General features: G+C 50.4%; 2 protein-coding genes across 2 annotated transcripts; one reads left to right on the forward strand and one right to left on the reverse strand.

Annotated features, from left to right (window-relative positions):
* Positions 1–3,733: 3,733 nt before the first annotated feature.
* On the reverse strand, positions 3,734–5,068 carry BDP81DRAFT_400777 (uncharacterized protein; the record flags this gene model as incomplete). Its single annotated transcript, XM_060588735.1, has 6 exons — positions 3,734–4,034; positions 4,108–4,511; positions 4,560–4,627; positions 4,685–4,721; positions 4,807–4,902; positions 4,994–5,068. The coding sequence occupies 6 exons, from the start codon at positions 5,066–5,068 to the stop codon at positions 3,734–3,736; spliced, it is 981 nt and encodes a 326-aa protein (XP_060437869.1).
* Positions 5,069–10,431: 5,363 nt separating this feature from the next.
* On the forward strand, positions 10,432–13,574 carry BDP81DRAFT_476751 (uncharacterized protein; the record flags this gene model as incomplete). The annotated part of the gene is made up of 4 exons (XM_060594790.1): positions 10,432–11,331; positions 11,393–11,471; positions 11,534–12,241; positions 12,291–13,574. 4 exons carry the CDS (start codon positions 10,432–10,434, stop codon positions 13,544–13,546), a joined length of 2,943 nt encoding a protein of 980 aa, XP_060437870.1. The 3' UTR covers positions 13,547–13,574.
* Between the last annotated feature and the right edge of the window lie 1,681 nt (positions 13,575–15,255).

The raw sequence follows: 15,255 nt of genomic DNA on the forward strand, positions 1-15,255 counted from the left end.
GCTCGAGGAATATCGCATCGATTTATAACCTCACTCGCTGCAACTCGAAGGATGATGGGCAGCTTGGAGTCGAGAAAGTCACATGCTGCCGCTTTCAAAAAGAAAAAAAAGGATGTGGAACTCTTCTTCGATGAATTGCTTGTAATAAGTGTTTATGAGATCCCTTGTGTCCACGACAAGCGATAATGTAGCTAGCGCTTAGTTGACGGGGTTTCTTCTAAACGAGATAGGGTGCTCACGCTGAGGAACGACTCCCTTCGCCGTTTGGTATCCATGGTCATATTAAGGCGTCCATTAACGTGAAAATGGAACTCGAGTCCCAAGGAGCTGCAAATTTTGTCAGGCCACTTTCATGATGATGAAGATGGTTGTACTCTCAACAGAGTTGATCTTCCATGGCGATGAAGATTATGATTCTGAGAGGTCCCTGGGAGATGGGAACTAGCGCTTCCATACTCCCGTAGCTTTCCTGTTCAGTGAGGGAAGGTGAAGCAGCTTGACTGGTAGATGATTTAAATTTTCAATGACAATACTGTTCGACTTATCTACCTTAGCATGATGTGGTTGTTCTCTGTAAGCAGGAATGAGAATCTGAAACCGAAATGCATTCCGCTGAATGCCCATCACCGCTAATGTAACCAGTCATTTATCAGCAAGTATATCAATCGGTTGTATGTGCTTCGCTCTTCCTCTTGTTGTTCTGTTCCCGGATCTTCGCCATGGCGTGCGTGGTGAAGCCTGAAGCGGTGCGTGAGGCCCAGATTGAAAAAAATAAAATTTCAATTAGTGTCACCGCAAGCACCTGATTGGCAATCCGAAGTGGGTGCTTTAGCCACTCCACTAATTATCCAAACCTGTCCGGTTAGCTGCATGCGTGTGGTCTTCGCTGTCCAAGGCCATAGGACCGCACAACTTACTTTTGTCTCTGATCGCTTACACAAATTTGCCAATTTGCGAGCACATTTGCAATCGGAAAAAGTTGCAACATTTCTCAATCAGAGGTTTGAATCATAATAGTTTTCGAAACAACGAAGTGTCGACTTGTGTCCAGGACCTAAGCGACTTTGCCCTGCATCTAATCTGGGGAGTCATTCGAGCTGGGAGAAGAATATCCACAAGCGAAATAAGCAGCAACACGAACATCCACAACTCCCAGAAAGACCATCAAATGAATGGTGGCGGCACGTAAAATGGCTGTGACAGCCCGTCTCCTGGCGAAGAATTCAAAAGCGCGGCCAACACAAATGCTCAATCGTGGTGGCGCTTTCACGGAGCGGAAGTGGCGTCGCATCCTGAAGCCAAGATCAGCAATTGCCTAACCGTAGCCCGCTGACGTTTCGACGAGAGGTGCATCGCCATCTACCTCAAGTCACGGCCCTTTGAAAGGGTGGGAGCCCGCGCGGGGAGTATTTGCCATGCCTTCCTACTCAACCGCATTTGCTACGTTTCAATTGCGAGCACATGTACGATGGATATGATGCGCTTGCGCCAGGCCATCGTCAAACGTCTCTGATCCGAAAGTTGGAGACTGTCGTGGCACTGGGCACGGTTTGTCGATGAATTGCACGAAATTTAGATCATGGATTTCCCGCAGGATTGTTTGCTATGATCTTGCAAACCGAATTTCAGTCGCTTCCGCCCCCTTCCAAGTCCCAGTACACCCCCTAGAAATACAAGGACGATCATCCACCAAACAGTCCACTTGCGCTGTGGTGGTTTCCATCACAAATCCATCCGATTGGCGCGACGACCCACCATCCCCGGCCGTCAACGTAATCGTGGTATCGTACCATGCACTGCGAGTGAAGTCAGCTTAGTATTTATTCCCAGCTTTTTATCATTGAAACCAACCTCACTCAAGCTTTCTTCGCGGCGCGAGCACGCGCCATGCGTGCGACTCTGGCTGCTTTAAGCTTCTCCCTCTTCTCCTTGTTGGCGACTCTAACAGCACGCGCGTGCGCGGCTCGGGCTATCTTTGCCTGCTGAATATCGGCTGCGGTACCGGACATTTTGAAGATTGCTGTGTTACGAGGATAAATGGGAGATGTTGGGTGAGTTGTTGTAGAGAGGAGAATCACTTGACGCGCCGTCACGTCTCGACGCGTCAAGTTGAGCACGCCGGGGCTTACGGACCCCTTGCTGACTCGGCCTTAGCCACCGCGCCACACATCTCCCGCCACATCCTCCTGCCGACCAGATCCCGCTCCCAAAAGAAAAGTGGTGACTTTCCGCAAGTCGCTACAAAAGTAGTGACTTCATTTTCAAAGTCACCAAGAAAGTGGTACCTTATAAAGTCACTAAAATAATAGCGACTTACCAAAAAAGTAGCGACTTTACTTCAAAGTCACTAAGAAAGTAGCGACTTCGCGTCGAGAACGGGATGAATATGGATTTTATACCGTGCGGCTGGCGGAATCCGGCCTCTCAGATGCTCGCAGATTGCATAATTTTGCCGCAGTAGGAGGTAGAACTAGGGAACCTCCATTTCAGTGCGCTGTACCTGCTGTGGCCGCGATGAGTGTCACCGTGTCCCAGTCTTGTAGCACCGGATCAACCTGCCAGCGCAACAACGGCCCAGTAATTCAAGCGATGGGTTAGCGAGGGGAGGCCTAAAAGCATGGGGAGGCAGGGGGGTTAGCTCGGCAGATCTGGGTCATTACGGACGTGGGGACGGTGAACGTTAGCGTCTACGGCAGAACCACTCGATTTCGTGTTACCCTTCATCCCAGCCAGTACTGGTACCGGGCTCATTCCAAACCTGACATCACCAAACAAGCGCTCATACTGGATTGAATGTTTTGCGATAGTTAACCAGCCTATTCTATAGATGATTTGTTCTTTTACGCGTCATGCATGACCCATCGGCCTAACCCCTCTGGAAGCTGCTCAGGATACAGAAGAACATGACCCCAATCCTAGAACCAACTTTAGAGAATGACCCAGAGTTGAATGACGAGGAAAGAACTGAGAACTCTCACCAAGGAGGTGCTAATAGTTGCGGCGGAAAATGGGCGTAGCAACGCCCTCGCGCAAACAGAGCAGCTGCATGAGTGGTCATCACTTATCAGCTGGAAGGCTCCCTTTCCCGAATTTTCCAGTCTTGGAAAGTCTGGCGGACCAAATAAGTGAAAGTCACTGTCTCTGGCACACGCCGCATGCCTAGTGAGTTCCCGACCGGAAGCCGGGTTGATGCCACCGGAACCAAGGGCCAGTAACTTTCGAGGACCGGATCCAGATTCGGATCGGGATTTTTCACCAGGAACCATGGACCATTTGAGTGGTATACAGCCTCGGGCGGCGTCTCTTGAATCCATTCATCTCCACACATTATAATGGCCAAGACCACTCCTCGTACACCGAGTTGTCGACTATGTTCACAAGGTGCCTCAGTCACCTGAACTGAGCTCATCAACGCAATTAGTTCCGAGATTCACTTGAATCACATCGCAGACAATCGAGTAATAATCCTCTGCAGGCTCGGGTGGCACGCACTCGATCATGGTCTCACCGGTGAGGATAATCCATGTATTATGGCTTTGGCACACGCATGGACAAGTATCGTCTGCCCATCGGATTTTATCTGCTCTGAACGCCTGAATGTACCACTTCTCCTATGCTTGAATTCCAGACCTTGGGTATCACTATCCGTCCAACATTGTACACTTTCAAAACAACTCTTTTCGTCAGCCGCTTGGCGTTGCTCGGACTGCCGTCGAACGTGTCGGCCCGCTGCTTATTGATGCAGTTGGCATTCTGTCTGAAAGTCGCCGTCGTAAGATGACGCGGTGGACTTCAGACGGAAATCCAGAGGTTCTGAAATAACCTCGAACTCTCTCGTGACCCAGATTTTGCTCAAGGCCCTCTGTGTGACTAGCCAGACAATCGGGATAGAGGCGCAAACTGTTGCCAAGTTCACTTCAACCGTTGCAAACACAGCAGGCACACAGCCATACCAGGACGGGTCGAGCGTAGGGTATGTGCCTGCAGCCGTATTTGCGATGGAGACGAGGCGACTGACGCCAATGGCGACAACACTATCGAGATGATTAGCCACATCCACGCGACGCAAGCTGAATCCATGGTGTCTTCTCGTCTTGGAGGACTTACATGTCGCCGAGGACGAACAGGAAAACGATTCCGTAAATAGACCTCTTTTGAGCCGCGTGCCGCCAAGCCCAAGAAAGCGGTAGAACGCACACCAACACGTCGAGGACCATGTTCGTCGCAATGTGGCTAACGTAAGTTCTCCGGTAGATCCCCAGGGCTGATGAACCGAATCCCCAACGCGCTGTGGCCGGCTGCGTGAGAATCCATTGGGAAGAGACAGGATCGCAAGGAAACCAGGCGATGGTTGAGTACGCCAAGCCCCACATTGCCGTTATGACGTCGACAATCATGGTCAGTCTAAAAGACAGTGATCCAAACTCAAACATCGTGAGATATTGAGATAGCAAGGCTAATTTGATGAAAGTCGTGGCCATGCAGTACGCAGCGTTGCAAATGTAGAATGACTACCGCATGTTAGTAGCCGCGCTTCATCTTTCTTGCTCAAGACCAACCTTTATGAATGCCTCCATACCAATCAGGCCAAGGCCTGCAAATTGTTTACCCAGGCCATTGAACAGAGCTTGAAAGTCGTGTTAGATCACATCCGTCACCTCCGTTTGGGGGCAATGGGAATTACCTATGCACGTTGCCAGAGACAACAAAGTGGTTGTCATCTGAGTAAGAGAGAGACGAGACAGACAAGTCAGCATGCCGGAGCTAGAGGGATCAGGCTGTCTGAAGTTCATAATCACAACTTACCAACACTATTATAAGGAATCCATCGTCCCAGCCAGGTCGATGAACCACGCAGAACCGGATATACAGGCGGCCTAACCCACACACGTACGCGAGAATCTGTAGGCAAGCGTCAGATTCTCGTGTCAACCTGCAAGCAGTCTTCTACTGCAAGAAATATCCGACAAGGACAGTAGAATTGGTCGCTTACCAGGAACACAATGATGATGCCCAACGCAGCTGGCTGTCGATTTAGCAAAGGAGTTTCGTCGTGGGCGTTGTCCATTGTCGTAGACACTCTGATACAGCTTGTAGAAACAAAACAATGTTCTGAAGAGATTGGTCCACAAGATGACCAAGTAAAGTGTGTTGTCAGCGCGTGGAGTCTAGCCCTTCCAAGAAACAGACATCTTCCCTGGAAGCGGCTACGGAAGCGGTGTGTAAGCCAGGCGAGAAGGAACTGTTGGTATTCCTTTCACAGGGAATTTGGTTCGAACCGTAGGGTCCTGGGGGTGACGAAGTATCAATATCTCTGTATTGATTGATTCTGCGTAAGGAGTAGAAGGGAGATTCCAACCGGAGGTTGGGTGGGTAGTCAAGGTCTAAGTGTACCCCCTCGAGGTGGCCCATGCTCTGCCCCTACTCGCGGCCGAATTGGACTTCCAATCCGACAGGAACCCATTTATCTAAATGACAAGAATTGGGGTTAAGGCTCTTGATGATCCTTGCCAAAATGACAATCCGCCGATGATTTAAACTCCAGTATTTGTTTTGAGGAGTTCCACACAAAGTTTATACCAATGTAGGCATTAGCCCATTTTGGGATTCGCGTCGTTTCACAATTAGCTTTGGCATACCAGCCTTGTGCGTGCAACACGGCCCCTGAACTATGTCCAGCCGAACTATTGGGCATTCGGACGTTGCATCGGCATACAAAAGGGTCGGTCTCCGACATGCTAAAAGATTGGCTCATACGTTCTATGAGACATTCTGAAGGTGATGGTCTTGAGTTCTGGTCAAGGCTGGACTAATTTCAACATCACGGTTACATCGTAGCGATAGTCTCTCTTACGTTGTGACGGTAATGTCTCCACGATTCCGGCCAATCCGCCTGCTTCAGGATGCCCATCGTGATTGAAGAAAATGGTGTATGTCCTCATCAATAGCCGTCGCCTAACAGTCTCATCCGACAGAGATGAGAAGCACTTGGGAGCCTAATTCCACCAAAGTTCTCCGGCTTGGTGTGATGAGAAATCGAAAACATGAGGTCAATTTCGTCTTTGCCACAATGTTGCCGAGAGGAGACCTGATCATTGTGAGCTGTGATAAGTACGTTTTTGTCGATGGAATCCCTCGGCTAGGTAGTGCCCACAAAGAATTTGCCGAAGTTCATGTTGTAACGCTCGGTCTTTGGTTGCTTCGATTGACATCTCTTACCCGTCGCGGTCCGGTTCTGCGTGGCAATGCCACGGCTCTGTGTTCAGGTCAAGGGATGAGCTAGGGTGCTACAGCTCTTGGCCCCTGCGGAAACCATGCGGCAGCCTAACGTGCCCCGCAGAAATGGGCGTGGTGGAGATTATGTCGATTCTCGTTCGAGCATCCGCATAATGACAGTTGTGACATTGACCAACGCACGCTTATTCTTTATGACTGTAAGCTGGGTTTCTTTCCTTTCTTAGACCTGGAATCTAGGCTCGAATGTCCCCAGGCGCTGACTGACTGTCCTACAATCTACAAACAATGAGTGTGTGAATGTGCCCTGAGCCCTCAGAGATGGTGGTTCGCAGGCCTCTGGGTTGGACGTCGTAATCGGCGGCGAAGTGAGATAATGTAGGTAGACAAAACAGGTCGAAAACTTTGGCTGGGGGACCCGGGGGCGGAACGGAAGCGACTTGGTGGAGGCGGAGCCGGAAGGCGGCTTGAGCGTGCCTTGAGCCCCTCGCTCCGAACCTCCGAGGGGTGGATCGCCGCGCGAACATCCGGATGTGCCAAAAGGAAAGAAAGAAAGAAAGGAAGGGAAAAGCGCACTTAGTCAATTCCACTACATAATCATCACAAGAAATTGACAGAAGACAGATATTCTTAGATCCTTTAAACGTGTGTTGGTCAGGAGTGGCGTCAGATTGTGCGATGTGTTAACCAAAGGCAGCTTCGCAAGGAAAACACGTGCACAGTGAGTTGAGGAGGGTGTTTATGCACATTCGAAGGCCACAAACCACGCTTGATGGCCACGGTCTTTTGAAGTCAAATGCGCAAATCTTAAAAACTTCGAAATAAGCATAACTTGTATGTTTCATTATTTGAACCATCTGGTCCCCGGAAACTGTATGGATGTGCTGTGCAGCCTGCTTCCCGATTGCGATACCATTGAGAGATGGCTGGTCAATGTTCTGTCTCAATGATGAGATTATCAGCTAGGGAGTAATCACTGAGAGTTAAATCAACGATGTTTGAGGTCAATGCTGCGTTGTTGGTACTTGGTGCTAATGTGCTGCTTAAGAGCTTCGATGAGTCCTTCCCGGAATCCCGGATAGCAAAACTCCAAGGGACGTGGTTCATTGTGCAAGCGATGGTTCCCATCGGACTTTCCAGGCCTTGCTTGAGTAGAATCAACTACTGTGCTAGGATAGCGAACTATCTGGGTTAAATTGCCTTCCGAGATGCTTCTTCGTAGCAATTCGAACACAATTCCTTGTGTTTCATTATTTCCCTAACCAGACCTCCCCGACGAACTCTTTTTGAATTGAGCTGTGCCGTGCTTTCCGTGGCTGGAACAGTTCAGCAGGCCAGTGCGCCATCGTGTCGAGGGCTTACCTAATAAGTGCCCGAATTTGGGTCTGGCTTGGGCTGCCCAGGTCTTGGGCTTGTCCTTGGGCTGGCAGGTCTTGGCCCCAACACCTCCCCACATTGCCAACTTCCAAGCCATGCAGCCCTATCAGGTACCACTCCTTGGCCCCTTCTAGGTCTCTTGCCTGGACCCTGCATGGAGCATGTTAACTTCTTATGACCTCAGTGCTCACATCGGAGTGGGTATCCGTAGATACGGATACCTACTTTGCTCCTCGCCATCTCTCCTGTCATCTGACCTCACAGTGCAAATTCCACATCTTTCCATCACAACCCCACTTATTGCATCGCGAGGCCTTTGCCCCATCGCTCACCTGCGCCATGGAAGACATTGAGCAGCATAGTGAAGAGCACTCCTCGGAACCGTCTCTGCCGACGCAACAAGCCGCAATTTTCTGGACAATTCAGGAGCCACCAACGGCTGAGCTATGACGCCATCCCTCCACTGTTACCGTTTGTCGATTTGAGACTAGAAATCCTGCCGAAGCAGTCCCATACAGGGCAAGGAACACCCGCCGTCACTTGGCCATCTCGAAGACACACCCGCGATACCTCATCTTCCCCGCGCATGCGGCACGACCGCTGATGTATTCGACGCGTTCTGCATGTTTGCCAGTCACATCCCTGAAGGAGGTGGAGCTTTTAAACCCGTGGCCGTCGCCGCGGACACCTGTTGAACCGCCCGTGCCCGTTCCCGGAGCGGCATGGCGGTCGGAGACGCTATGTAGCAGATTGAAGCACCTGCGAGAAATTGGAACACTTGGACAAATCAAATGCTGGATCCCAGACATGAACTGACTTCTGGAGTTTGAAAATTTGGGCTGGCTCACACTTAGGACGAGGCGATGATATGCCCAAAAGAGGTACTTGATACCAAGCAGCTAGCCCACAAGGACTAGTACAGGTCATGCAGGCGCAAACGAAGAGTCTGATGGTTTTGACCAGTTCAAAACAACATCGCCTGACAATCAGACACGGAGACATCCACACCTATAGAGTACGAGGATAACCAGGGAGCCGTTTGCGAGTAATAGTCAGGGGAAAGGCGCCCGGGGGTTATGCAGCATGGCAGCATCCCCGACGGCCTATTCTCAGCGGATGAAATCCCCGAACACTCTTGCAAACAGAGCAAGCAGAACGGCGTTGCGGCTCCTTGCAGCAACGATCTTCTTCACTCTGGCTTCCAGGAGCACCTGCACGGCCAACGTAGGAAAGAAGCACCCACACCAACAGCGGTGGAGCCATGGCGACGTTGAGGCACTTCGTGACGGTAGGGACCAGGCCATATCCAGCAGCGCGGAACATTCAGACCTGCGTCAATGCTGCCAGCGTGAACGGATTGATCTTCAACGGCCGGCACAGATGGGTGCCACCACTCTGCCTGACTAATTATATTGCAAGGGTAGGAGCGAACAACACTTTGACCCCGTCCCCCACAACCATCATCATCATCAACCGCCAAGACGTGGCGCCTGAATTACCTATCAGTTCGAGCTTGGTGGGAAAGAGAGCAAAATCCGACGGCATTTGCGTGTCTCAAGCACCGGAACCTTGAACAAGAGGCCGGTCCTAATCAAACCTATCTGCGACAGCCAACGTGGACTGGCAGTGTTTCCATCGCCCTCCTAGAGACAAGAGTAAAGCAAGGCTACTACGATACATATAGCCAAATGCCGCGATCATTGCCTCGTCCATTCCTACTTCTCAACGGTAAATGTGCCAATGGTGAGCTTCAAGCGCCACTACTTGTCGCCCTACGCATGCCCTCCAAAAGCAAGAGAGAGTGGACAGCCCCGCTACGGCGCTATTTTCGCCTTTGACCACAGCCTGCATGTTGTCACTTGGACGGACGTGCTTTCCTGACTTCAATATTGACTCAGACGTTTCAACTTGTCATTGACCCTAAGTGTTGACAAAGCTAAGGACAAGAGACGCATCCCATGATGCAGACCGAATTCCGAACCTTGCCAGTTGGCACCGCGCAGCGACTAGCGGGTGGGATGGTCTTGGTCCTCTAACGAACAACCTAAATGGTGCTGCAGGGCTTGGGTCATACAATGCAGCTGATCATTGGCTGCTTAGAGAGAGGAAGGCAGTGCGGTGCTGCCTTCCATTCATATACGAGCGATTAGCACGCAGAGGGCGAGTGTGCAGCCACGCAATGCTTCCAGAGGTAGCAAACAGACACCAAGATACGTATGCGTGCTTCATACGGGGCTAACATGTTTGTTTGTTTGTTTTATATTTAACGCCATGGCGGCAGGCCTCCCGGAGGGTATGTGGCGTAGAGGGTCGTAGGCTCTAGCTATATACTATATAGTATATGCCGTATCCTGACGTCCTCCAAGTCTTGCTCGTGAGCTATTATATGTTCTATCTATCCTTAGTTCTTACTAGTAACTTAGTTCCGTTATAATTATCTAGTTTCTTAATAAAGGTAGTTTTGTTGAAGTGCGGAAGTGGAATTAGGCGGGTAATAGCTACTGTTTACCGTCACTTCCCGAGAATTGTTGTTGTTTAAGCTCATTACACGCGATGAAGTCTTCTGCACACTTGGCAGTCACAAGTCATGAGGTTGATTTGTCAGCGATACTGCTACGCCGCACAAGGCTGTCGATTAGGATGCCAACTCCTCCTCTCCGTCAGCAAGGAGAACGACGATCTCCGGCCTCATAACTCCCAGTTCTCGACAGCAGAGCATGAACACGTTGTCACAAGGAAAAACAAGTTTTGACGACGACATGATATGATACACCCCGACCCCGACGAGGCCCGACATTCACTTGCATTCGACAACTTGCGATGACGAGCTACCCTCAACCACGCCGTTTCGAGGACTTCCGTATCGCCGTGATATGCGCACTGCCCCGCGAATACGATGCCGTCATCCTGGCTTTCGACGAGATATGGAACGATGATAGAGATGGGCGCGGGCCCGCGCCCAGGCAATACAACAATCACACGCTGGGGTTGATTGGAGTTCATTATGTTGTTTTGGTTCTTCTCCCCAACATGGGAAAAGTCAGCGCAGCCAACGAGGTAGTCCGGCTCCGATCTATATATGTTGGGTTGGAGATAGCCTTCTTGACTAGGATTTGTGGGGGAGTGCCTAACCCGGGCACCGATCATGAAATGCTGCTTGGGGATGTGGTGATCGGCAAAAGCATCGTGCAGTATGACCTAGGCCGACAGTACCCTAGCAAGTTTCGCAGGAAAGACGGTATTAAAGACAACCTGAGCCGACTCAACAAAGACGTGCGTTCTTTTCTCGCCACCTACGAGACGCAACATGGCCGGAACGACTTACAGCGCCGGATCACCAAAGTCCTCACGCAAGTCCAACAGATGGCCATTAACGCACAAGACCAAATCTACTACGACCGTCCTGCAGCCGAAGAGGACTCACTTTTCAAGCCGGATTATCTTCACAGACACCGAGATCAGCTAGGCTATGGCTATAGCGAATCTACTACGTGTAACGAAGCGATTAAAGCGTCGTACGACGAGCTTAGATGCGATGTCGCACATCAAATAGTAAGAACACGACTGGAGTCTACGATGTTCGAGTCGCGAATATATATTGGGCGCATCGGCTCAGGTGATACGGTGATAAAATCAGGCGAACACCGGGACAGGGTTGCTCAAGAGCATAACATTATTGCCTTTGAGATGGAGGGGGCGGGCGTTTGGGAGGAGATCCCCGTGTGTTATTGTTAAGGGGGTATGTGACTACGCCGACAGTCACAAAAACAAGTCATGGCAGGACTTCGCCGCTGCAATGGCGGCCTCAGCAACAAAGGCTCTGATGGAGCGCTACGTGTGCAGGACTCCCAGGACAAACTGTACGTGACCAAATCCTAAGCCCTCAGCTGCTGCTAATGAACGATGGCTGATGTCAATTCAGCCGAACCTACTCCTACCATGTATACGCTTGCCCCTGTTTTGTCAGGCGTTGTAGGGGTGAGTCGCTTCGTTGGTAGAGACGACGAACTTGGATGTCTGCATGAGGCGCTGAAATGGACGGGTGAGCGCCGCAACGCCGTGCTGCAGGGTCTAGGTGGCATGGGAAAAACTCAGTTATCGATAGAGTATACGAAGCGGCATCGCAGCGACTACTCGGCCATGCTTTGGCTGAACGCAAGGGATGAGACATCACTGAAGCAAAGCTTACAACAAGCGGCGCAGCGAATCTTGCGGGAACACCCGACTATGGCGTATGTACAAAATGCCATGGTCAATCAGGACCTTGACGAGACGACGGAAGCAGTTAAGCGATGGCTGAGTGAAGCGAGGAACGACCGCTGGCTCGTTGTCTACGATAACTACGACGATGTCAGATTTGACCGCCGCGGCGATGCGGGTCAAAGTGCCCAATCTGTTGCGGAGCAGGGTGGGACTGCATCTGGCAACACAAGCCAACCGGAGGCAGCATATTCAAAGGCGTACGATATCCGTCCGTACTTTCCTGAAACCGACCACGGCGCCATCATCATCACAACCCGATCCTCAACAGTGAAACTCGGGCAGTTGATCCGGCTGAGTAAGCTAGGCGACGTCAATGACAGCTTGGCTATACTGGAGTCAACATCCAATCGTGCCCATCTGAGCCAGAGTAAGTGTTTCGAGCGAGCAGCGTAGGTGGGGCTGATTCATCGAAATAGATCCTGATGCTTATACGCTTGCGCGGCGACTTGACGGCCTTCCGCTTGCCCTGTCGACGGCTGGAGCGTACCTCAACCAAGTGTCGACGAGCTGCGCTGAGTATCTCCGGCTGTACGACGAATCATGGCTGCGATTACAGAGAGAGAGTCCACAGCTTCTGGATTACGATCAAGCGTTGTACTCGACGTGGGGTATCTCCTTCAACCTCATTCAGCAGCAAAGCAGAGGTGCAGCTACCCTCCTTCGACTTTGGGCATACTTCGATAACGAGGACCTATGGTACGAACTGCTGCAGGATATGGGTTCAGAGGGGCCGGTTTGGCTACAAGACATAACGAAAGACAACTTAATCTTCAACACAACAATGAGACTTCTTTACGAACATGGACTAGTAGAGGCGGACCTTACTATAAAAGAGACTAAGGGAGAGTCCCGAGGATACAGTGTGCATAGATATGTCCATGCGTGGATGATACACGTGCTGAACACGGGAGTCGACGAGGAGATGGCTTGGACAGCATTAAGGTGTATAGCATCACATGTCCCAAGCAAGGAGCAGCAAGAGTATTGGATAATACAAAGACGACTTTTACAACATTCAGACCGATGCATCACAAAGATACCGACAGATGCGGCGGAGGAAAAAGATGCATGGATGTTTCACGAACTAGGCAACCTCTACTCGGACCAGGGCCGACTTAAGGAGGCCGAGGCGATGTACGAGCGGGCTCTTCAAGGCAAGGAGAAGGCATGGGGACCAGACCACACGTCAACACTCGACACGGTCAACAATCTAGGCAACCTCTACTCGGACCAGGGCCGACTCAAAGAGGCCGAGGCGATGTACGAGCGGGCTCTTCAAGGCAAGGAGAAGGCATGGGGACCAGACCACACGTCAACACTCGACACGGTCAACAATCTAGGCCTCCTCTACAAGAACCAGGGCCGACTCAAAGAGGCCGAGGCGATGTACGAGCGGGCTCTTCAAGGCTACGAGAAGGCACTTGGAGCAGACGCCATAAAGACCTATATTCCTGCCTTGAACGCACTTCAAAATCTCGGCTCTTTGTTTGAGATGCTTGGCGAGAATAGCAAAGCTATCTCATACTACTCAAAAGCACAGAACGGCTTCTTATCCGTACTAGGGTCACAGAACGAACGGTGTACATATTTGTCTGAGAAAATAGGCTATTGCAGCTTGTTATACAAGAGATGGATGTTTCGCTTCGCGTACAGAAGCCAGGACGAGGGCTGAAAGCCAAATAGAAGACATTGAAGGGACATCTGAAGAGGCGCTAGACACGCTTAAGACTATCTTACATACTACTTACAGTAGAGCCATAATAATCATTACTGAGCCAATACACGCCCTTCCCCCAGACCAGCATCTATTAATCGTAATCCGGTGCAATACGTGCATTACAGCGGGACCTCTGCACAAGTGGATTTTCTGCGAATAGAAGCCAAACAGAACTGCGAGTGGGGTCAGCCTATTTGGACTGTTGGATGTACTTCAAATGATATGATAACAAATCGTACTGTATAAGCGCCAAGAACTTTGCATGTCCGTGCGGAAAGAGATCAGAGAGTTGTAAAAAGGATGAAGCCCTTTTCGCTGACTACTGTAACAAAGATGAGGAGAGTCTCATCTTGGTGACGCGCTCTGGTTGTCCTCACCTAGTTTTAAGTTGGGAATTGATATACCGGCGTCGCAAATTGATACACCGGCGTCGAACTTACACCGGCGTCGCTGTTCGACCTTTTGATTGGCTCAAAAAAACAATACCTCCCCATAAAGGCGGTGAGGGTGACTGCACTAACATGGCTATTCCTGCCCTCTTCTCTAACCTAAGCTCTAATTTGAGATTTCTAAAAGTACGTATTACAGCCTACTTATACCCCAGGTTTGTAAATCTCAAATAGGGACTATATAACCCCTCAAAAGGCCTATTACCTAACTACCTTTTGCGACGTGGTTGCAAAGATTCATCGTCACTACAGACCATTTCCCACTAACTCCGTTTCCTCCGAACACTAGGCTACATCGGCCGTCCACTTGCATAATTCCCTTTTGTCCTCCCCTTACCAAGAACACTAGACTGGCTCCTTGTTTGTCGCTAGGATGAGCTTGATATCTGGCTTTGACTTGGCTAACTTGTCTCTTGTGTAAGCCCAGCTAGCGTCGACTTATTCTTGCTCCCAGGTGGGCGGCCTCGCTTCTTACTACTTACGCCTTGGCTGCTATAGGTAGTGCGGGCTTGTCTGGCTGACTGGCCCTCTGCAGGTAAGGCTAGTTATGATAGGACAGGCTGCACTATGTTCTTTAGCCTACCGCGGAGGGATGCAGCAATCTTAGGGTCAAGGATCCGGCGGTATGGATCTGAGGAAGACGTCTCTCGAAGACGCCACCGAGGGTATACCTCCCATTTACTAAAAGTAGCTAAATCTAACTTTTAGGAGTAGATCTTATGGCAGCATGGGATACCCAGCTCAATTAAAACAGTGCAGTCTAGACCACAGTCTCCAAGGGGGGCTAGGAATGGCCTCGTGCCAGACGGCATTGCCTTCTTTACCAGCCGGTATTGCTTCCCAATTAATGCAAGACACTTCGAGGAAAGCATCGTTCGAAGTTCGCCTAGGTACTCAAAGCGAGTACCTATATACTCCCGGCCTGTAAGCACTTCATCCTCAGCACAAGCTTGCCTGAAGCGTATCTCCTGGTCACCAATCATGTCCTACATAACATCAACAAGTCGATATAGGTGACTAAGATCATTTAAGAGATAACTCTTAATGTTGTTATTACTTGACTCAGTGCCAGAGGTGACGCGAACACCAAAGTTCTAATATTTTCGGATAGAGCAGCGGGCCCACTGTGCTCTTAAAGGTAGGTATGTTATGTGGAGGTACTGGAGGATTGGGCGTTGGTCGTTAAACTCTTTACAGAGCTTGGTCCAGGCTTTC

Source organism: Colletotrichum phormii, assembly GCF_030913505.1.
Source record: "Colletotrichum phormii strain CBS 102054 chromosome Unknown BDP81scaffold_42, whole genome shotgun sequence".
NCBI classification, from domain to species: domain Eukaryota; kingdom Fungi; phylum Ascomycota; class Sordariomycetes; order Glomerellales; family Glomerellaceae; genus Colletotrichum; species Colletotrichum phormii.